This window comes from Cheilinus undulatus, linkage group 15, assembly GCF_018320785.1.
Source record: "Cheilinus undulatus linkage group 15, ASM1832078v1, whole genome shotgun sequence".
Lineage (NCBI taxonomy): Eukaryota > Metazoa > Chordata > Actinopteri > Labriformes > Labridae > Cheilinus > Cheilinus undulatus.
The window spans coordinates 32,527,249-32,549,809 of NC_054879.1; the positions used below are offsets into that span (position 1 = coordinate 32,527,249).

The 22,561-nt window shown below is 39.6% G+C and overlaps 1 protein-coding gene across 1 annotated transcript in view; it reads right to left on the bottom strand.

The window, feature by feature from the left end:
* Positions 1–22,561, bottom strand: part of itgbl1 (integrin, beta-like 1) — an 83,700-nt gene that overhangs the window by 40,031 nt on the left and 21,108 nt on the right. The window contains exons 3-7 of the mRNA XM_041807276.1: positions 16,871–17,017; positions 15,191–15,313; positions 12,885–13,025; positions 7,163–7,303; positions 3,640–3,786 (exon numbers count right to left, since the gene is read on the bottom strand). Of these exons, the coding sequence (XP_041663210.1) occupies positions 3,640–3,786; positions 7,163–7,303; positions 12,885–13,025; positions 15,191–15,313; positions 16,871–17,017 (699 nt within the window). The remainder of the gene's footprint in view (positions 1–3,639; positions 3,787–7,162; positions 7,304–12,884; positions 13,026–15,190; positions 15,314–16,870; positions 17,018–22,561) is intronic.

A 22,561-nucleotide genomic window follows, 5' to 3' on the forward strand; every position in this document is an offset into this window, starting at 1 on the left:
GCCTGGACAAAAAAGATGTAGTCGACCTTGACCTTGGAGTTTGGACCTTGAAATAGTCATGAGTAGAAAGCACACTGATAGCCCAGGGGCAAACCATTAAACTTTCAACAGATTTTGACATGAAGATTAATATAATAAATGTTACTGAAGTTCATTTCTTTTTTAACAGACTGCCACAGCTTAGTTGTAGTGAAAAGCTAAAAAGTTAAAGGACAGTCGCTAGAAAAAGTATGTGAACCCTTTGAGATTTCTTGGATTTCTGCATAAATTGGTCATCAAATGTGTTCCGATCTTCATCTAAGTCACAACAATAGAAAAACACAGTCTGATTAAACTAATACCGTGCAAAAAATGATAAGTTTTCATGTTTTTATTGAACAAAACATGTAAACATTCACAGTGCAGGGTGGAAAAAGTATGTGAACCCCTAGGCTAATGACTTCTCCAAATTGGAGCCAGGAGTCAGCCAACCTGGAGTCCAATCAATGTGATGAGATTGGATGTGTTGGTTAAAGCTGCCCTGCCCTATAAAAAACACACACCAGTGTTGAATTTGCTGTTCTCAAGAAGCATTGCCTGATGTTAACCATGCCTGGCACAAAAGAGCTCTCAGAAAACCTACGATCAAGAATTGTTGACTTGCATGAAGTTGGAAAGGGTTACAAAAGTATCTCTAAAAGTCTTGATGTTCATGTGTCCACGGTAAGACAGACTGTCTACAAATGGAGAACGTTCAGCACTGTTGCTACTCCCCTTGGGTGTGGTCGTCCTGTAAAGATGACTGCAAGAACACAGCGCAGAATGCTCAGTGAGGTGAAGAAGAATCCTAGAGTGTCAGCTAAAGACTTACAGAAATCTCTGGCACATGCCAACATTTGTGTTGACAAATCTACAATAAGTAAAACATTAAACAAGAATGGACTTCATGGGAGGACACCACAGAGGAAGCCACTGCTGTCCAAAAAACACATTGCTGCAAGTTTGAAGTTTACAAAAGAGCACCTGGATGTTCCACAGCACTACTGGCAAAATATTCTGTCCTTAGATGAAACCAAAATTGAGTTGTTTGGAAGGAACACACAATGCTATGTGTGGAGAAAAAAAGGGCACAGCACACCAACATCAAAACCTCATCCCAACTGTGAAATATGGTGGAGGGGCCATCATGGTTTGGGGCTGCTTTGCTGCCTCAGGGCCTGGACGGATTGCTGTCATTGACGGAAAAATGAATTCCCAATTTTATCAAGACATTTTGCAGGAAAACTTAAGACCATCTGTCCACCAACTGAAGCTCAACAGAGGACGGGTGATGCAACAGGACAACGACCCAAAGCATAGAAGTAAATCAACAACAGAATGGCTTCAACAGAAGAAAATACACCTTCTGGAGTGGCCCAGTCAGAGTCCTGACCTCAACTCGATTGAGATGCTGTGGCATGACCTCAAGAGAGCGATGCACACCAGACATCCCGTTAAACAGTTTTGTAAAGAGGAATGGTCCAAAATTCCTCCTGACTGTTGTGCAGATCTGATCTGCAACTACAGGAAACGTTTGGTTGAGGTTATTGCTGCCAAAGGAGGGTCAACCAGTCATTAGCCTAGGGGTTCACATACTTTTTCCACCCTGCACTGTGAATGTTTACATGTTTTGTTCAATAAAAACATGAAAACATATCATTTTTTTGCAGTATTAGTTTAATCAGACTGTGTTTGTCTATTGTTGTGAATTAGATGAAGATCGGAACACATTTGATGACCAATTTATGCAGAAATCCAAGAAATCTCAAAGGGTTCACATACTTTTTCTAGCGACTGTATACATCCCAGTACAACCCCCAAGTATGGCTGAGTTAAAGCAATTCTGCGAAGAAGAGTGGGCCAAAATTCTTCCACAGCGATGTGAAAGACTCATCACCAGTTATCGCAAACGCTTGATTTCAGTTATTGCTGCCAAGGGTGGCACAACCAGATATTAGGTTCAGGGGGGTAATTACTTTTTCACATAGGGCCAGATAGGTTTGGATTTTTTTTTACCCCTTAAGAAATTAAATTGTCATTCAGACACTATTTTTTTCTTACTTGGGTTGTTTTTGTTAAATATAAAAATTGGTTTGGTGATCTGACACATTTAAGTGTGATAAATATGCAAAAACGTCAGGAATCAGAAAGGGGGCAAATACTTTTTCACAGCACTTTATATATCCCATCTGCTCTGGGAGCACCTCTGAATCCCCAGGAGGAACTGGAAAACTGTTGCTTAGGAGAGGGGCGTCTGGGTTGACTTGCTTCACCTGCTGCCCCATGACTTGACCCCCCATAAGTGGAAGAAGATGGATGGATGTGCCCATCCTTGGGTCATAGTCTGCAGTGTTGTTGACACACTTCACTGGTAAACTGAGTAACACTTGAAGAGATAATCAAATGAGCTTTTGTTTCTTGTCCCTTCACTATTGTATGCATTGGCACGCTCCCTAACTCTTACTTGTGCATCTGAGCTCTCCGTCTCTCTTTCTTGCTCACTCTATTTTACACACAAAGGCTGTTTGAGACAAATTAAGACAATATTGAACTAAAACTTGAAAATATTTGGGTTTACTTGTTGTGTTGCTCTTCCTGACAGGATGATCAGACCTCTTTGATTATGTAAAAAAAAAAAAAAAAACTCACGCTACAGTCTACTCTAATATATGAAAACAATAGAATAACAGGTATACTACATCAACATTTCACATGAAAATTATTTGGTAAATATAAGTTGAACCATCTTTATCAGCTGATTGATTTGATTATGCCAGATTTTAGAGGTGCCATAGCACTCATATTTCCAATGCCTGAGGGTTGCCTTTCAAGTCCAAAAGTTTCTAAAGTAAGAAAATTTCTTTGTGTACAGTAAATCTCTCATTTTGTGGAGAAAAACACAAACACAGCCTCTAGCTATTGGATATCTTCTGCTAAAATTTACAGTGCTGTTTCCATAATGTATCTATTCGCCCACTTTCCCCTCACTGTCATCAATCAACAGGCTGAAGATGAATGTCTAAGACACAACAATGGAAGCGCAGCCCAGACTTTTGTTTTATGCCTGTATCGCTTTCCAGTGTTACATCAGTATCTAAATCCATTATTAGAATCAGACCTAACATTTAGAGGTGCCAAGAAAACAAGCTTCCTCTGTCCAAAAGGGCCACTAATGAAGCTTACAGTGCACTGTAATAAATCTAGACACATCGACCCACAGCTTGTTCTATTGAGAGAGCTGTACCAGCATTGGCTTACATTGTTGCAGGCAAACAGAGCACCTTAATCTTACACAGGTTCATAATCTTGAAATAAACATGCATGAATGAGCACAAAACCTGAAGAAAATGCACTTACAAGCAGTAAAATCGCATATGCATTAATGTGCCTTTGTCTAACACAGTAATAAAAAAGCCGCATTGTTACTTTTTATTCAGGGCTTGTTTAATTTAAAGATCTGACTTGATTGCTGGGCACCCTGGTGTCCTTACAACCCTCATAAGGATGGATTAAGAGATGTGAAAGGCTGGAAATGGCCTATTTAACACCAAGAGGTGAGGACAGAGTGCTGGCCTGCCTCAGTAACCATGGCAACAAGACAGAGATGGGAAGAGCAGGTACCTCGTCCGAAGCAGGGCAAATTGGACGTTCCGCGACACTTCTTCAGACTGCTCTCCAGAGACAGGGAGCAGGACAGAGGATGCTCGCACTTCTTCCCGGCCCATCCGTCCTTGCAGTCACACCTGCCACAATTACACTGGCCCTGACCTGTCAGAGGGAGGGAAGGGAAGAGGTGAGAAAAGCAGAGAGGTGAGACAAAGTGAAGGTTTTGTACAAGGGAAACTCAAATTAACTGTACTGAGAGGCGGGAAAAGCTGTATCCGGTGAAGTGGACAAACTAAGCAAGGGGGAGAGTTGGATTGGATATAGAGGAGGAAATAAGGGGAAAGGGAACTTTTGTGATGGAGAAAAAGGGAGGTAGGTAAAAAAAAAAAAAAAAAAGGTGAAGGACTTTCTAGGTGTGAGAAACTGAGGAAACTTTGACTACCTAGCCCCTTCTAAGCTGCTGGATGCATGGCATTGATAAAGCTGATATGGCCAAGGGAACAAACAGAGACAAACAGATGGAAGATCAATAAAATGTTGGTGGTCTTTTTTATTTCATCAGTTAATTTGCAGTAGAAGTGGCCAAAAATGCACACAATATATGCAAGAACACCACTAGAGCATTAATTATTTGCTCAACCAACAGTGGACACAACGGTAGCATCCATCATATTTTGGTCATTAATTCTTTAGAGAATCAATGAAAAGGTCATTCCCACTCCTCCCTGGTTTATTTTTAAGCTACATAGAAAGTTAACTTTTACTGCTGCATACAAAAGTATGGAAAAAATGTGGGATGATTGCAAAGTAAAAGCAGAGAAAGTACAGTTATTCTAAGGTGAAGAAAAAAAGCATATAAAACAACACGACACACTAGTAGTTGTAGCCTAGATCATTGGTACTATTCTGGGTTCCAGGACCCCCAGAGAGGGGGCAAAGATCTCAAGGGCAGTGTGAGGCCCTTTCTGCTGAGAGGTTGTTAAAATTATATTAACTTTATTAAATATAAAACTAATATATAGTAAAAATGTCTTTTGAAAAGGACATATGTGTAGACCTAGTCTGTCACGATATAATCAATGAAAACAAAAAAATGTAAGCTCATTTTTGACAGATGTCTACTAGTCAATCACTTATGTGGGTCCTGGGGGGTTCAACTTTTCTTAGACACATTTAGAAGGGGCAAACTAACTTTGTTAGTTTCTAAGTTAAGTGTAGGCCTACAGCAATGATGATGAATGACAGAGCCTGGCTTGTTTAAGTAACAGTTTAAGAACAGGCTAGCTTTTCCCATGCTAAGTGTAACATAAACAGTTGTGGAGCCTTGATAGCTATACCAAACTAAGTTTATAGAAACTACTGTACTAAATGTGGCATTTACATTACAAAATTTAAAATGTTAGTTTTTACCCACGTCGATGAAATTGACGGGGGGTTATGTAAAGGGTTCCGTATCTTTGTTTGTTTGTTTCTTTGTTTGTATGTGTACAAGATAACTCAAGAACGGAAAGTCGCATCTTCACCAAACTTTCAGGGAATATTGGGATAGTGACAGGGAAGAATCGATTAGATTTTGGTGATGATCTGCACACCCGTTCGGTTTTTCTCGGACTTCGAAATTTTGAACACCATAGTAATCAATGGGAGCACAAGTTCCTCGGTGGCGCTGCTGAGGCGTGGATCTGCCGCATCAGGCGGCCATTTTAGTTATCTATGTAGTCTAAAAATCTGACTACCTTTTGGTATGTGGTGTAATAATTTTTCTTTTCTTTTTTTAGCCTGGCTAACTTAACCTGGCCTGAGTTTAAGTTCCCTTTTTTGAGATTGGCTAGTTTAGACCAGGCTGAGTTTCAGTAAAGTTTAAGTACCAATTTTGGGTCCAAGCTACTTTAAAGTAACTTTTTTAAAAGCATAGCTAGCTTAAACTTGGCTATGTTTAAAGTAATGGCATGTTCCAAATCTCATTCTTCTTTTATTTCACTTTTTACACTGTACTGATATACAATAAGCCTATACAGCACTTAGTCACAGCAGGTTAGTATCTTTATGCATCACACACTGCATTTTAACCACCGTTGTTTTCTTGTCATAGAAAATGCCTTTAGCTTGATTTTAAAAAAATGCTGCCATTGCTAATAACACATTAGCAAGCTAGTGGATGCTAAGGTTCACTAGTGTGCTGGCTAGCTAACAGTACAACATCAGCTAACAAATATGGTGTGTACTCAGGATGCAATGTGTCCATCATTCCACACTTAATTCTTTGATGGTTTTGAGTGTGTCAGTAGTAGCCTACACTTCATGAGAGTGTACTTTTCATTATGAACACACTTTGCACATGAATGCACTCAAAATATGTAGCATTTATTAGCATTTAGGGGACATGCTAACTTTTTGTACCTTGCTAGCTTAAACCAGACTAAGTTTTAGTAAAGTTCTAGTACCAATTTTGGATCCTAGATGGTTAAAAGTAACTTTTCTTGATCCTTGCTGGCTTAAACTGGGGTGTGTTTAAAGTAACTTTCTTGGAGGCTAACTAGCTTTTATCTGGCAAAGTGTACAGTAACAAGTGTTTAACATCTCAGACCTATTATAGCTATTATTAGGGTTAATATCCAAGCTAGCCGTTAGGCTAAGCATACATAAAACCTTTAAAGGTTAGCTAGCTTTTATCAGGTTAATATACCAAACATTTGGAGTGCCATGTATAGATTTAACTGCATAGCCTGGAGTGACTGTTTCAGAGCCAAGCTTTAACCAGGCCAAGAACCTTAAATCCTCTATGCTTTTATATGGTAAACTATACGGTAGTGCATGGTAACATTTTAGAGCTATTCTAAATTTTGTCATTAAGTATCCAGCGTAGGCATCCAAGCTAGCATAACGTAAAGTATACAATAGGAATTTTAGAACTTGGCAAGCTACTGCAGTTCTTATCAAGCTAATATAAAAAAATAAGTGTGGAGATGTGTACAGCTTACTGTGTAGCCTATACTTACACTTATAAGGAGGAGGGGGGGCGCTGCTTGTGACTTGCAACTGGCAGGAGGATGAATGTCTGTGTAGCTATGATACGTCAGTTGTCAGATGTCCTTCAGGGTATTTGTGTACTCACCCATTTCAGTGTTGTTTCCCAACTTATGTGACTGTGTTTCCTATGTTTTATGTTTTTACCTTCCTGCAAAACAAATTTCCCTTAGGGGACAATAAAGTCAATGGTTGAAGTTGAAGGACTAGCTTTTACCATGCAAAAGAGTAAGACCACAATTTTAGATCCAATTTTTCCTAGGCTGAGTGTACAATATCAACAGTAGAGTCTTGCTAGCTTTGATCAGGCTAGTTATCATAGCAGTTTTACAATTGAGCTAGCTTTCATTAGCATTACTAGCTTTTACCAGGATGGTACAAAGAAGAACACAAAGAAGCCTTGCTAGCGTGCATGGGCCTTAACTTTTTAGTTACCCAAGCTTGGTTAGTATTCAAAAGAGGATTTCTGTGAGTGCACGTGACTACATTTTAGTCTTAACAGCACACTGACCTGAGCAGAAATCATCTGTGTATCGATCATAGGTTGCATGACAGTTCCTCTCATCGCACTCGCATGTGTCTCCATGAATATCGCCCCAGTCACCAGATGGATCCACGTCATAGCAGTTGCACTCTCCACAGATGCAGGTCCCTGAAAAAAACATATTCACATCAGTTTAACTCTCCATTTTATGTTTTTTTAAATGTATGATCCAAAACAGACAATTTTAAGGAAAACATAAAATAAGGAAACATTAGTCTTACAAATTCAGCTTTAAGTCAAAACACGCTAAGCTTTTCCCAGCAACATGGGTAGGGACTGGAGGATATATTTCCTATCCTAAAGAGCAAGCAAGCATCAGGATGGATGCTCTTCATTCTCCTTCCTCATTTTTCTTCCTTTATCTACCTATCTGTCTATCTGCCTCTCCTTTTTCACATTTGTTTTACATCTTAGGCAGGGCATCAGCTGAGCGTCAGCCAGTGGAAATCCCATTTTCTCTTATCAGCAGTGACAGAGCACGGGGAACCCCGAGGGAGCCAGGCCAGCTGGCAGGCCTGTGGGCTGTGGCTGGCGCGTGTTTGGCCCATGGCCCTCGGTTCAGTCTCACTCACCAGATCATCACCTCATCACCTCGAAGCCTTGGATTATAGAGACATGGATTTTAATTTCTGCCACTGGTGTCACAGCAAAGCTACACCAGAGCAGACTGCAGCACCTGTGCTGTTAATAATGCTATTTTAATGCTCTATTAAATCAGGGTTCTATTATAGAATACTGACAGATAATGTTTTCAACCAACTTCCAGTTTTCCAGCTTAAAAGGAGCATCATTTCCATGCGAAAATGAGATTATTTCCTGTTTGGATTCTCTTATTGTCTCTTGTTTGAATATTTTCACTCAAAAATTCATATATTAATGCATATATTTAGCCTCCAGCATCATGTGGCTGTTATCATTCTGACAGCACGCCAGTTGGTTTATTATTAGCTCGACCGAGGAGGCTAGGTGAACCTAACAGACGGAGGGGGGGCTGACAGTTTGCTGGAATGAAACAGAATAATCTAGTGGGTATTATCAGTCAAATCATTCACTCATTCATGTCACAGTGTGAGCGGAGCAGGGGATAAAGGTGACTGTTGAGCAAAGTAAAAGAGAGGGAGGGAAGATATTTTACCTTATTATTCTCAAAACTTCCCCATATCTACACAAGGAGATGAAATCAAATCAGCCCTCTTTATGTCACCATTTTCCTCCATCTATTTCCACATAATGACCAGGAATTATCCTCACAATGCTTTACAAGAGAATTAATTCAGAGCATAATGCTTACTTGTGGAACATACAGTATCTATAGTGGCGGAAATAGAGAGCTGTTGCAATTAAAATCAGGCCCACATTGTGTAACGATGAAGAATTGTACAGTTTTTAATCTGGCTGTATGATAAGATGTTTGTGTATACTGTAGGGTAAAAAATGGAGGGTTAGTGATTGTGAGCTATGCAAAAATTATGAAATTTAAACATTCACTGGCAGTGAAATTAGTAAAATTGTGTTTGGAAGGATAGATACATTTTGTTAATACTATCAGTTAATTTTAGAAAATATAATATGCTGCTTTAAGATACAGTCCTAATAAACCAAATACAGCATTTTGGTGAATGGTAAATATGGCAACATCATGTGAGTTCAGGAGATATCCCCTTACCTTTTCCTAACATTTTGATGTAGAATTGGAGTCAGATAGCCTTTGTGTCTATTTTCAAGTGTAAAAATCAATCCCATCAAATGATAAAGATTTTTCAACTGCATTAAACTAAGGGTATTTGACTTCCTGTTTGGATACAGACCTGTTTTTATATGTAGATCTAAGATTTTAACATGAACTTTCAGATGGAAAAGCAACTTGTTATGGATTGAAATGGATATAAGGGAAAAGTAAAAAGGTTAAGGATTGACTACTCAAGATTCAGATTGCTTTCAGCTTGTCCACTTGTCCATTATATGGACAAAAGTGTGTAAATTTGTGCACATTAATTCTGTAGAGCATTTATGAGGTCAGGCACTGATGTTGGACGAGAAGGCCTGGCTCACAATCTCAGCAAAGTTCATCCCAAAGGTGCTCCACGGGGTTAAGGTTGGGGCTATATGAGAGGCAGGCAAGTTCCTCCACACCAAACTCATCAAACCATGTTTTTATTTTTGTGCGCTGGTGCAGTCATGTTGGAATAGAAAAGGGCCTTCCCAGAGCTGTTACCACAAAGTTTGAAGCATGGCATTGTCCAAAATGCCTGCGTATGCTGAAGCATTAAGATTGGCCGTCACTGGAGATACGGGGTCTAGCCCAAACCCTGAGAAACAGCCCCATACCATTATCCCTCCTTCACCAAACATGGTTGGCACAATACAGTCCAGCAGGTACAGGATTGGGTACGATGGAGCTGGAATTTTTGGGCCCAATCTAAGCTTTGGTAGATGATCAAACTGCTCTAGAGGGTCAAACACACTTTAAATACTGAAGACCAAAGACTCCAAAGGCTTGATTCTGAAAATTGTTGCCAGTGTTGCTTATTTTTATCTTTACTTGTCTTAATGTCTAAGACAATGAGTGTTAAGTTTAGGTTACTAAATCATGGAGCCCTGCATGAGTGAAACAGCTATCAAAGTGTCAAATTTTGATGCTAAGGGCCATAGACCATTTGTTCAACTAGCTAGCAGACATATTTATCTTTTTTTTATTCTCTTTTGCTTGATTTTCTGTAAAGCTTTCTTACTAGCTCTACGAATTTCTGGCGTTTGGTATTTTTGTCAGCCGTGAAAGTGGAACCTTCAGCCGATTCCTCTACTTCAAGTCTTTTTTTCCTGATTATGCCTGTGGAAACTATCGGACAGATTCTGAAATCACCATGAAAACAGCAGACATGTTTGTCTGATGTGTCTTCACCCTCCTATCACAAAAGACATAAGGGAGAGGGATTTTGTTACTGTATAATTTAGCTGATACCTGTGTTGGTGATGCTGTGTGTATGTGGGAGATAGCAAAAGAATGCTGAAATGTTTGTTTGTAAAGAAATTGTTAAGGTTGTGCTAAACAGAGACACCAGAAAGCTTAATATCAACATGCATGTTATTCCAGTGACAAAAAATTTAATTTAATCAGTACAGCCATACATTTTCCAATGTGATTTTCACTCTTTTTTCAATTGAATCACATCTGCTTTTTTCTTCTCTCTCTGTCCTCATGGGATCTTCTGGCCTTTGTTAACCTTTCCCATACTGAAGAGGAGTACAATAGGATACTACAGCATGAACACAGTGGACGTCTATTCATGCTGTGTCAGCTGTGCACTTAAGCATAAATCATGAGACTGGGTTGGTGTAGGCTACCATTTAGCCCTACCACTTAGCCAACCCTCAGCCAGTCCGCTGTAATTAATTTTACAGAGCTTTAGTGAAATCCCTCAGGACCACTTGAGCTGGGTTGGAGAAGCCATTTCTCTGACTGCCTGTCCGACAAGCTCCGATGACTTTTATTGAAATTTACATGAGGATTTCTTAACCCAGACTATTCCCAGTAATTCTTTTCTTCCTTTATGTCAATTTTCCCCACATTTGCAGTTTTCAAGGTGAATCTCAAGGGTGGATCTTTTATTTTTAGTTTCACAGACTACACAATGAACTAGGGCTCTCTTGTGATGTATGCTTCAATGATAACATAATAAAATTTTGAAATCAAGGTTGTGCATCACTTTAATTAATTTCTTTCCCCATGTTGCTGTTTTAGGAAGAAATGTATTATAACCAGATGTGCATTTAGCTCCTGTTAAACATGCAGCCATACAGATGTAGAGCTTGCGTACAACAAATTACTCTTGTGGCACCAACATGACACGCTATCTCTCTATCAGCAGGTTACATGTGAGCAATCAAACACAAAAATTATACATTACGTCCTTCTCTCCTTCTTTCTGTGTCCTCATCATAGCACTAGACTTGGAGTTGTCCCATTACCAGATTTTGTTTTATTTTTTTGTTTAGTATCGTATTTTATTTATGTTTGACCAAAAATCCCAGACCATCTGCTTTCATGCAAATGTTACGATTGGCAGTCTGAGGTCAGCTTCCCATTATTTAATTTCGGTCATACCATACTGTGGCTTGACTCCAGGACCTTGAGGCGCAGCCAGGGGGAGGAGGGTTTCACTGCTCAGAATCATCTCTGCTTTATGCAGATGATGTGGTTCCGTTTGGCTTCTTCAGCTGGGGGCTCCAGTGTGCACTGGGGCAATTTGTAGCTGAGTACAAAGCAGTTGGGATCAGGGTCAGCACCCCAAGTACATGGCCATGCCAGACAGTGGTCGATTGCTCCCTCTGAGTTGGGAGGGTGTCTTCAGCCCAAGTGAAGGAGTTCAAGTGTCTTGGAGTTTTGTTCACAAATGAGAGTAGAATGAAGCGAGATTGACAGGTGGATTGCTGCAGCATCAGCAGTGTTGCAGACATTGTACTTGACCGTTGTGGTGAAGAGGGAGCTGAGCTGGAAGGAAAAACTCTGAATTCACTGGTGGATCTCCAATCAAACCCTCACCTATGAGCTCTGGGTAATGACCGAAAGAATAAGATTGTGGATTCAAGGAGTCAAAATGAGATTCCTTAGGAGGATGACTGAGCTCAGCCTTGGAGATAGTGTGAGGAGCTCAGATATCTGGAGGGATCTCAGAGTAAAGCCACTGCTCCTTTGCCTCGAACAGAGCCAGTAGACATCTGATCAGGATGCCTCCTGGTCACCTCTCTGTGGAGGTCTTCCAGGCCTGTCCACCTGGAGGGAGACCCTGGGGTCGACCTAGGACTTGCTAGAGGGCTTGTATATTGAACATTCTTCCACATAGAGAGAAATAAGGAGGGCTCTGTCAAATTTTGTCCACTGGGAGGGCAATAAAGTGGCACTTTGACAAAATTTGCCCCCCTAGAAGGCACTTAAGAGGTCAATCTGACTAAATTTGTGCAGTCAGAGGGCACTTACGAGGCCCTTTGTTATATTTTGTCTACTTAGAAGGAACTAAAGATGGAACTTTGTCAGTTTTATCCACTCAGGGGGCACTAAAGCGACAGTTTATCAATTTTACTGGAACTAAAGAGAGAGCTTTCCTGGTTATTTACCACCAACAGGGAACTTAAGAGGGCTTTTCAAATGCTGTCCTCTTTGAGGGCACTATAATGGCCCTTTGTTATTATGCGTACACTTAGAGGGAACGTAAGTGGGCACTATGTCAATTTTTATCCATTCAGAGGGCATTAAATATGGCACTTTGTTGAATTTTTCCACATAGAAAGACCTAACAAGACGATTGTGTCAAATTTTGTCCACTAAGAGGTAACTAAAGTAGGCTCTTTATCAAGTTTATCTTTCTATAGTGTCAGTAAAATGGGCATTGGTGATGGCCACCCCTGCTCACCTTCTGAGTTCTCAAACCTTTAAACAAAGTAAATTCCAGGTTATTATGTTGCATTTTTTTTGCTTTGTAAATCATTCATAAGCCTCCACCTTTGCAGTATGGCTTCTGGAAGCAATTTTCGGTCATATTTGGACTTTCATTTGGAAATGCAATATTGCATTTTTGAAAATTCAATATTAATTCAATCAATAATCCAAAAATAACAACTTATACTAGGATCCCATGCTCCAGTATCTTTATTCTGTATTATAAACTGGCAGTGAAACAGGTAGACAGACCTCTGTTGCTGCAGATTTTGCCATCTGGAGATGTGCATCTCCGCTTGCTTTCCCATGGGCTGATGTCACACTGGAATTCACATTTGTCTCCATGCCAACCAGCAGCACAGTAACAGTTTCCACAGTAGCACTGGCCATGGTCTGGAAACAGATCAGAAAGCACATGAAACAGCTGTCAGAGTTATGCACAGACAGGTAAACAGATTAATGGATATTTAGACCACTGAGCTAAAATGTTCTGTTTAATTCATTTAAGAGGACTATATGTTTACTAAAGGGGCTTGTATAAGAAGTGGGGAGCAAATACAACACAGAGAAGATTCCTCTTTTTAAGAAAATATACAATAAAAACATTCATATTGAGATTTAGAGATCTGAAATTAAAAAACATGCATAGTTGGTTTTAACTGCTTAAAAGTTCCACTCTGACATTTGTTAACCCATTACAGGTACCTGCATTCTTTACAAATACCTCCAAAGAGATCTTAATTAAAGGTATTTTATTAAATGGCTTATTAAAATTAGCAACAACCCTTCAAAACACTCTGTTATGATGTAGTTTATGGCAAACAGGAATGATATGAAATAAGGTAGCGACAGTTCACTTCCAACAAACTTCGACCTAAAAAGACACCAGGCTGACGGGTTATCTCAGGGCACCTCAGCCCATTCACAGCCTTGCCCTTGATGGCCTCATATGGGAAAATGCCAGTAGGAACTTGTAGCAACAATAAACAAGCTGAACCAACAAACTCAAATGGCTCGGGAATTTCCTGTTCCTGCAGTCAGAAGTAAAGATCAATGTCAATTTTAACTTTGTAACTTTTGAGAGGAGCAAAGCAAGACAAGCAGCTCATGTTAGCTCAACAACACAAGGAACTCCAACAGCACTCAGACCAGACTGGGGGAATCAAACACGTCAGCCTGACATCTGTTATGAGAAGAAACGTTAAACCGACTCTAAGAGAAGTTCAGCTTCAAATGCAGTAATTACCAACATCAGCCTCTCTATTTGATTATCATCTTAGCTGCTAGTGCTAATATTTAATGTTTAGCCTTCTATCTAAATGGCTTTTACTTCTAAATCTTCACATATCACCATTAAACCATCACCATTGACATCATTTCCATATCCAATATGAAAACATTTAAACAGGCTCATGGCCAGGACAGCCATTCATCTTTTTCACTGCTGTTGCTCTACTTGTTTCCTCGCTTTCTGCATCTTGGTCTTCTCTTTTTCTCTGTGTCATATTTTTTCTACCTGAATCTGCCTTTTCTCTCTTCTGCATCTCCATCTTCTTTTTATCTGCATCTCCCTCTTCTCTCTATCTGCATCTCTGTCTTCTCTCTATCTGCATCTCCCTCTTCTTTTTATCTGCATCTGCCTCTTCTCTCTATCTGCATCCCCCTCTTCTCTCTATCTGCATCTCTTTCCTCTCCCTATCTGTCTCTCCCTCTTTTCGTTTTCTGCATATCTCTTTTCTCCCAATCTGCATCTCCCTCTTTTCACTCTCTGCATCTCTCTTTTTTCTCTATCTGCATCTCCCTCTTCTCCCCTTTATCTGCATCTCCCTCCCCTCCCTTTCTCCTCTCTTATTCTGCATCTCCATCTTCTCATTTCTCTGCACCCTCCTCCCCTGTTTTTCTGCATCAACCTCTTTTCTCTATCTGGAGCTCCCTCTTCTCTTGATCAGCATTTCCCTCTTTTCCCTTTCTCTCTCAATTTTCTGTGCACCTTCACCATTCATTTTCTGCATCTCCCTTTTCTCTTTATCCATATCTTCCTCCTTTTTTGTCTTGTCTTGAACTGCATCTCCCTCTTTTCTCTCTCTGCATCTTCCTCTTTCTTTGTCTCCATCTCTCTCTTCTCTATATCTATATCTCCCACTTCTCACTTTGTCTTGTCTTTCACTTCATCTCCCTCTTCTCTTTTTCTGCATCTGCCCGTTCTCTCTCTCTGCCTCTCTATCTTCTTTCTTTTTCAGTATTTTCATCAATATCCTTACAATCCTAACACTAAGGTACGGGCAGAACAATGTTTAATATGAGTTTGGCTCTGCTCTAGGTTTTGCCAGTTAAAGGAAGATTATTTCTTGTAGCTGGAACTTTACTAATTTTTGCTTACTGTTGCACTCACAGTTTAATAATGTTGGGTCTTTATGAATAATACAAGTACTGTCTAGACCTGCCTTCTTAGTAGAGAGTCTTGAGATGATATGGGTTGTGAATTGCTGCTATTCAAATAAAGACTGAATGATTGGTTTTACATGTTCTGTTGGGGGAGCAGAGCTTTGGGGGCATACCTCCACACACCTCTCCAGTCTCCTCGTCCAGGCACTCGCTGTCATCACACTCACAGAAACGTCCCGTCACCAAACCTCTGTTGTCCTCATTGTCACACAAACAGCTGCCACACTGACAGGTACCTGTAAGACATTTCAGCTCTTTAAACAAAGTTTAAGCTTGTTTGTTGGAAAAGGTCACCTTCATGGGTGTATTTTTGTTTTATTATGTTGTTGGATGGGGTCTAATGTGTTTGTTAAAACTAAGAACCCAGCTGTTTTGCAGATGTGCACTGGAGGCTGTTTGGGCATTATGTGGAAACAGATCTAGACTTGTGTTTCTACTGGCTGTGGTGGCAGTGTGTGTTTGTGTGTGTCTGTGCTTTTCCAGTGATGCACTATAGGGACAGAAGGCTAGACAACAACCTGCTGTGAATAAATTAGCATTTCTACGCTCTTAAGCAGGCCACTCACCGTACTGCACATGCTTACACATACAACATTATCCTTCATTTAGCTGGAGGCTGCACAGGCCAATGGCGAGGTTAAGCCCATGAGGTCTCAAAGTAGAAAACAACTTCAGCCATCATCTTACTGTGCCTATCTTCAGTGTTTAGTTCAGTTTCCACACTAACTGTGGATCTAATAAGCTCTTTGAGGTGAGATTCAAGACCAAATTGAATTATCAATACTTACATGCAGTATTGTTAACTCAAGATGTCAGTCCTCCCAATGACGCTCATTCATGCAACAATGTATTTATGTACCTGTGTTAGTGAAATATTGACCAATAGGATTGTCTCAGCTTAGATCTAATCTGATCTGATTTGAAATGGTTAAGCCGTGACTAATGGCATTCCTTCTTTATTAAATCATATGGATACACGTTTTTAAAAAAGATAAACCTATTCACAGTTATCGAGACTTCACAAACCAGTTGGTGAAGTTGTATAGTGGCTTTGTTCTTTCTTAAATCAGTAGCAATGTCCCATACAGGGTCTGCATCCTTCAGGGGAGTAGCTAGGGATTTTGGGCCCCCAGAGAGAATATTGCACAGGGCCCCCCTTAACCGGCTAGCCAAGGAACAAATGTTGAGTCATTTTACAAATATCTCTGCATTTTATTGTATTTTTTAAACATAATTTCCCCATTTATGAGCAATCATTTACTATGGTTAAATTCAATTTACCTGCATTTTTTTTTGCAGTGCTGGATATTTGGACATTTTTAAGGGAGGAACAGGCCCCCCCAGTATTGTATTTTACTCTGATACAAATTTCAGTCTGTTGACTGATTCATTTAGTCACTTTTGGTTCAATAATGACACTAATCACTAAGAAAAAAATAAATAAAAACACACTTTTCATTGCAGGCTTCTTAAGTGCCTCTCCGTACTGTGGGCCCGGGTAATCAGTACCCTTTCCCCCTCTGTAAGGGAAGCATTTAGAGACCCAGTATATCACAGTGGTGAGTTGAATACTTATCATGGCCTATTAAGGATCCAACCAGTGCTTCCTTAATGGCCTAACATATCCCAGAAGTCATACTTTTGTGCATATTTTTGCTTTTTTTCAGTCCCTTTGTTTTGCATATTGCAGCTTTATTTAATATGTAAATTCTTACAAAAAACAAAAACAAAACAAAAAAAAAACAGTAGTGTGTGTTTATGCATTTGTGTATTTGTTGGTCTCTGTAGGGTACCTCTGTTGGAGCACACCACCCCCTGAGGGTTTCTGCAGAGCTCTTTGCTCTTCTTGTTGGATAGGTTACACTCCTCCTGGAACTGGCAGGCATCTCCGGACCAGCCGTCATCACACTCACACATCCCACAGTCGCAGTAGCCACGGTCTGAAGGGAAACACAACACCACATGCTGTTCACTGCGCCTCCAATTGCAGTGCAAACACAAAGAGACATAAAAAATGCTGTCTTACATGGATATGATGGCAAAACAACTCTAGGAGAGCTTAGGGACTGTGTTTACAAGATTCATTTGGCTCCCAGACATTTTATATGTCGAAATGCTGCTTTAAAAGAAGAACAAGTGACAAACATTTGCCTTGAGAAGCATATATATGTTTAGAAAGCAAACCTGCAAGCCTTTGTAATATGTCAACCATGGTGTCGTAACCTTATTTTTTAGCGTTTAGTGTGGCATCACTATTTTTCTTCATTGGGATGGCCATGAGTAATCTGGAAATAGGAGGAATCATATGATGCAAATGAAAGGTGTTGACAAGTTATTATAAATGTTGCTCCCACAGCATTTAGCAGCGAGAGGCCTTGTATGTCACTCTCAATCATCCTCCTGACGCGTTCATCATGTAAATGTGGTGTTCTTTTCAAGGGGCCATCCATCAGTCATTAACTACAGACAACTCCTCTGTCCCTCCTCATTATCAGGACGTCTCAGAGGACACCCAGGATCAAGGTCAAGAAAAGAAGAAAATGAAAAGTGTGCTCGAGACAGAAATGAGACAATTCTGAAGGAAATAGACTGAATTTACAGGAATCAGAAATTTAGAGATGCACAACACAGATACAACTAATACATGATTTATGATGATTATATTCATTGATTAATACAGGATATATCATAAGTATCCTTAATCACAATGACTTAATTTCATTATAAATCAAGACAATTTACAACATAACCTGAAATGATAGATTTAGCTTGAATTTAGAGCAATGGATCTGTTTAATCTTTCAGAAAAATACCATTCTACCAGAAACACTCAACTTTTTTGTTTCAAAATGACAATATTTTTATATAAAAAACCAAACATTTTCAGCAGAATTCAACTCAAAAGTGTCAACCAAACCTCTACACATTTGTCACAATGGAAGTTGTTAAAACTTTGAGGCGTCAAGTAGCTAAGACAAAATTATCAATGTTATCACAGAATCAAAATGTGGGCTGTGAATAGCTGGAACTATAATTGAAGAAAAAAATGTCAGGTATAAAACTTGCCATAATAAACTTAGAAACTTAATTCAGCCTCTTTGGCTTTGTATCCAGATTGTATGTCACATAATATGCAAAATGTGGTTAGATATGTCAAAATCCTTTGACTACATACTTGATGCAGTGCACCATCATAAAAGGCCTAACTGATTGATTGAGCTTGACCCTAGATGTGTTAAATCATACTGGAAAAATACCATTCTACAAGAAATACTAACCTTTTTTCATTCAAAATTGCAAGATTTATGGAAAACATAAACACTTTCAGGAAAATTTAACTTTCAAGTGTCAACCAAAGCTCTATGAACCTGTCACAGTGGAAGTTTACCAAGTTAGAGGCTTCAAGCAGCTGGTAAGACAATATAAGACAATGTAATCACTGAATCCAAATGTGGCCTGAGGGCTCGATCTTACACAGGGTACACGATAATCAGGTTGGATTATAGCAGTGATGATATTAAGAACATCCCTTCCCTGCCAGATGGATTCGCCCGTTTCCGTGTTTCTCACTGGTGAATCCATCTTGCAAAGCTCCCATCTGAACAATTTGTTTGAAAGTTAGAAAGTGACAGGACCAATCAGCGTCGAGTGGCAGTGCTTTCGGGAGCGACGGAGTCATGACGTAAGCAAGCAGCTGCAAGAGGCTGGTGCAATTATGGAAGAAAAGATTAGCATGGATGAGGCTGTAGTGTTAGCTTTATCAGAACTTGACGGCATTTCTTCGTTAAAAAAAGAACAAAGAAGAGCATTGAGTGGTTTTCTTTTAAAAAACAACACAAGTCGTGTACTAACATGTGTACAGTAGCCATGGTTTGCGTTATGCAGTTCTCTATGGAGTTTACTCCTTGGTAGCGGCTACAACATCACGTTTTGTTGCTCCAATTGGCCCGTAAATATGTGACAGACAAAAGGGTCATCCAATCACCCTCCAAGTTTTTTTTTCAAAGGCTCTGCCCTCTCCCAAACACTGTCTATGGGAGGTTTACCAGATGGATGGGTGAAGCACATCCATCTGGCGTGTCAGGTTATAAAACTTACCTATGTCGAATAAACTTTAAAACTTAATCCTCTTTGGTTCTGTGCCCAGATTGTGTGTTGCATAACCAACCAAATGTGGTCAGATGTGTCCAAAAACCCATTGCACTGCACACTTGATGCAGTGCAACATCAAAAGAAGGCCCTGTATCTCTGTATGAGGATGTTATCTCAAACTGTTGAAACTTTTATATCGTTTTACTGTTCGTTTTACTGTTGCCTTAGGAATATCTTGCAGAAGCCAGTGGTGTTGTCTTTTTTCCTGTCTGTGCTATGTCATTCCTCTTGCACCACTGTGGGTGTTGAGAAACATCATATTAAAATGCAACAACAATCCCATAAAAAACAAAGCTGTTTTTCCACTTGTCTGTGAATCTTAAATCAAAAGCACATGTAAAAGGAATAATGTCTGACCGCAGCCATTTTCCATGTATAACCATTCAGTGTCTCTGTTTTCTACTCGAGTTCTCTGAGCACAGTGGAGACACTCAAGGAGATAATCTGATTCTAAGTGTTGACAGTTCTTTTTGTATTTACTATGCAGTTTTGGAGGTGGGGACTATCAGACATTAGCTGTAAAATCCAATTACATTAAAGTCCCTCCAACTTAATTCAACAGAATATTACAAAGTCACTACCACCCACCAGCCCCCATTTATCTCCTCCTGGCGATCACTCTGACACATAAAACGGCCCCTCTTTGTCAGCAAGGGGAGAGTTTATGTGTGTGGGAAGGTGCCTGTCTGTCCACAGTTTATCTTTACCGGTGTTTCCTGAGCAGTAATTCAGTGGCTCGAGGGTGTAAGGGCCCTTCCTACGCACCGCCACACTCACACTGCCTCGCTTGTGTGTCCAACGATGCACAGACACATCCAATGGGGTCAGAGAGAAAGATTGCAACTCTGTCACCATCAATGGTAGTAATAACAAGTGATGTGGGGTTACCATGATTAGCTTCTGATGAGGAGGGGATGGTGACTCATGCAGCTAATTTCAGGTTTAAAATAGAGGCAAACTCCGGAAGTGCCAAAAACAGCCCTTCATTAAAGGAGCATTTCCACAGAGCAGTCTGGCTCGGTACGGCAATACCAGACTTTGTTGAGGTTAACAATTCTCTTCCTGATATCTCAGCTGATTTCTTTGGATTTTCCTATGATGCCACAAGAGGAACCAGTGTGTTTGAGGTGTGGCTTAAAATACATCCACAGGTGTGTGTCCAATAAACTCAGATGTTGTCAATTAACCAGACGCTGCCAAAGCCATGACATCATCATCTGTGCTTTCTCAAATTATTTAAAGGCATAGTAATCTTAGTAGACATAAACTTTTTAAAAAAACTATAGGAGAGAGTGCTTCTTGGACTCAATAAAAATTTTGTTTGAGGTGTTCTCTGGAAAACACACTTCGACATGTTTCTGCATCATGCCATCTGGGCATAGGCTTACCTATATGCCCAGAAGGCATATTCCTATTGGTCAGCACCACTTTAAAAGAACCTACAGCTTCCAGGCTTCTGTTTGTTTGACTTCCTGACAAAGGCTTGATACCGAAACGTGTTGAAGTGTGTTTCTAGGTCTTCACATTTTTTTCTTGCTTTTTCTTGTTTATATGTAAGCAATAAAATATTCTCTTAAAAAACTCTCTCTCGAGGCGCGCCTCGTGTTCGTGGTCAGCCTGAGTTCGAATCCAGCCTGTGGCACTTTCTTGCATGTCTCTCACCAGCTCTCTAGTCCCTGTTTTGATTCTATCCGCTGCCAATTAAGGCATAAAAAGGCCAAAAATAAATTTCATATATATAAGAAATTATTTCTGTCATTATTCTGGAATTTAGCAAATAAAAATAATTTTGGTAACCCTAACAGACCAAAACAGGAAAAGCTAAGTCTGATTTAATATCAGACAGTGAGGAAAAAAGGTTATCTTTTGATACAGTGTATGTAAACTTTTGGTTTCAACTGTATTATGAAGAGCATGGTAACTTTCAGGGAAATGTTGGTGCTATAGTTTTAGCTAGGCTTATCCTAAACAATAACATTTTGAATTGTTAGCTTAGCTTAGCTTTTTTGGGTCGCTTAGCTTTACGTTATCATAGTTTTTGTTGTTTTTGTACCTTTGCAGATTTTTATACAATCTTAATACAAATGTAAATAGGCCATAAAATGTTCAGTGGCTTCTTAGGTAACTGAAGATTTACTTTTGTGCCTAGCTCTAACTAGCAGGTAACTATGCTAACCTAGCGATTGTGTTCGCTAGTTCAATGGTTCTCATAGCCTACACCCATTTACACAGATATAGTAGTCCGTCAGGATCTTTGTTAGCATTTCTCTACGTGGAAGACTTCCAAACATTTTTAAGACGGGACCATGTATTCATGTTAATCAGTTTGTGTTGTACAACTGCTGCTAGCAGAGATGTGATCAGGTTGCTAGCAGAGTTAGCAACACTTTACATAAATGCTTTGCTATTTATTGACTGAACAAACAATTCAAGGCACCCATTTAAAAACATTTTCATTTTGTGAAGAAGAAGAAGAAGAATAGACACAAGTTATTCTTCTTTAGCACATGTCTCTCATCTAGATTAGTTAATTCTGGCACCAGAAAACCAAAATGGCAAAAACAAAGATGCCAAAATGGAGGCCTAAAAAGGCAGTCTTCCCAACATTGATGACTGAAATGTTAATACTTCTGAAGTCTATCAATGATTCATTATGTACAATGATAGATCAAGCATATTATGTTGACACACATAAAATCACAGGAAATTCAACATTATTGAGTGATTACTGGCTGAGAAAACTAACAAAAAGTAATTTCCTCTTCGTGAGTAGAAAACATTTTTATCACTTACATTTAATACAATCTTTAGACTATTCTCAGACTCCTGTGGTGTTTCATTTATAATAAACCTTATGAAACAGACATACAATACAAATCTAAAGCTCCCAGAGACTGTCTCTGTGCTCATTTATTACTTCTACTTGATTGTTCTTCTCCAAATGACATTTTGTTTAGATCATGTTCTCCATAACATGAAACTCATTTCAGCGAGTAATTATGCAGCCTTTCTTTCCGCTCCCTGTGGGTTATGGAGCGTGAAACGGCTGCACGTCAGATCGTGTTCTGTGGAAAATAAGTAGGAGACACCTGTCTCAGGTAATAACTCAGCCTCTGTGTCTTCTTCCTCTTTTACATAAGACTTCATCCAGTTGTCTTCTTTGGTGACATCATCCTTCCCTTATTAACCCTTGAAATTAGGGCAGTTGAAATGAGACTAAGTTTTGTAAACAGATCTGTTGTGTAATTATATTTACCAGTAATCTTGTACTACTATATCATGCATAAGCCTTAAAAGGATACTTTACATCAAAAATGTATCATTTTGTCAGT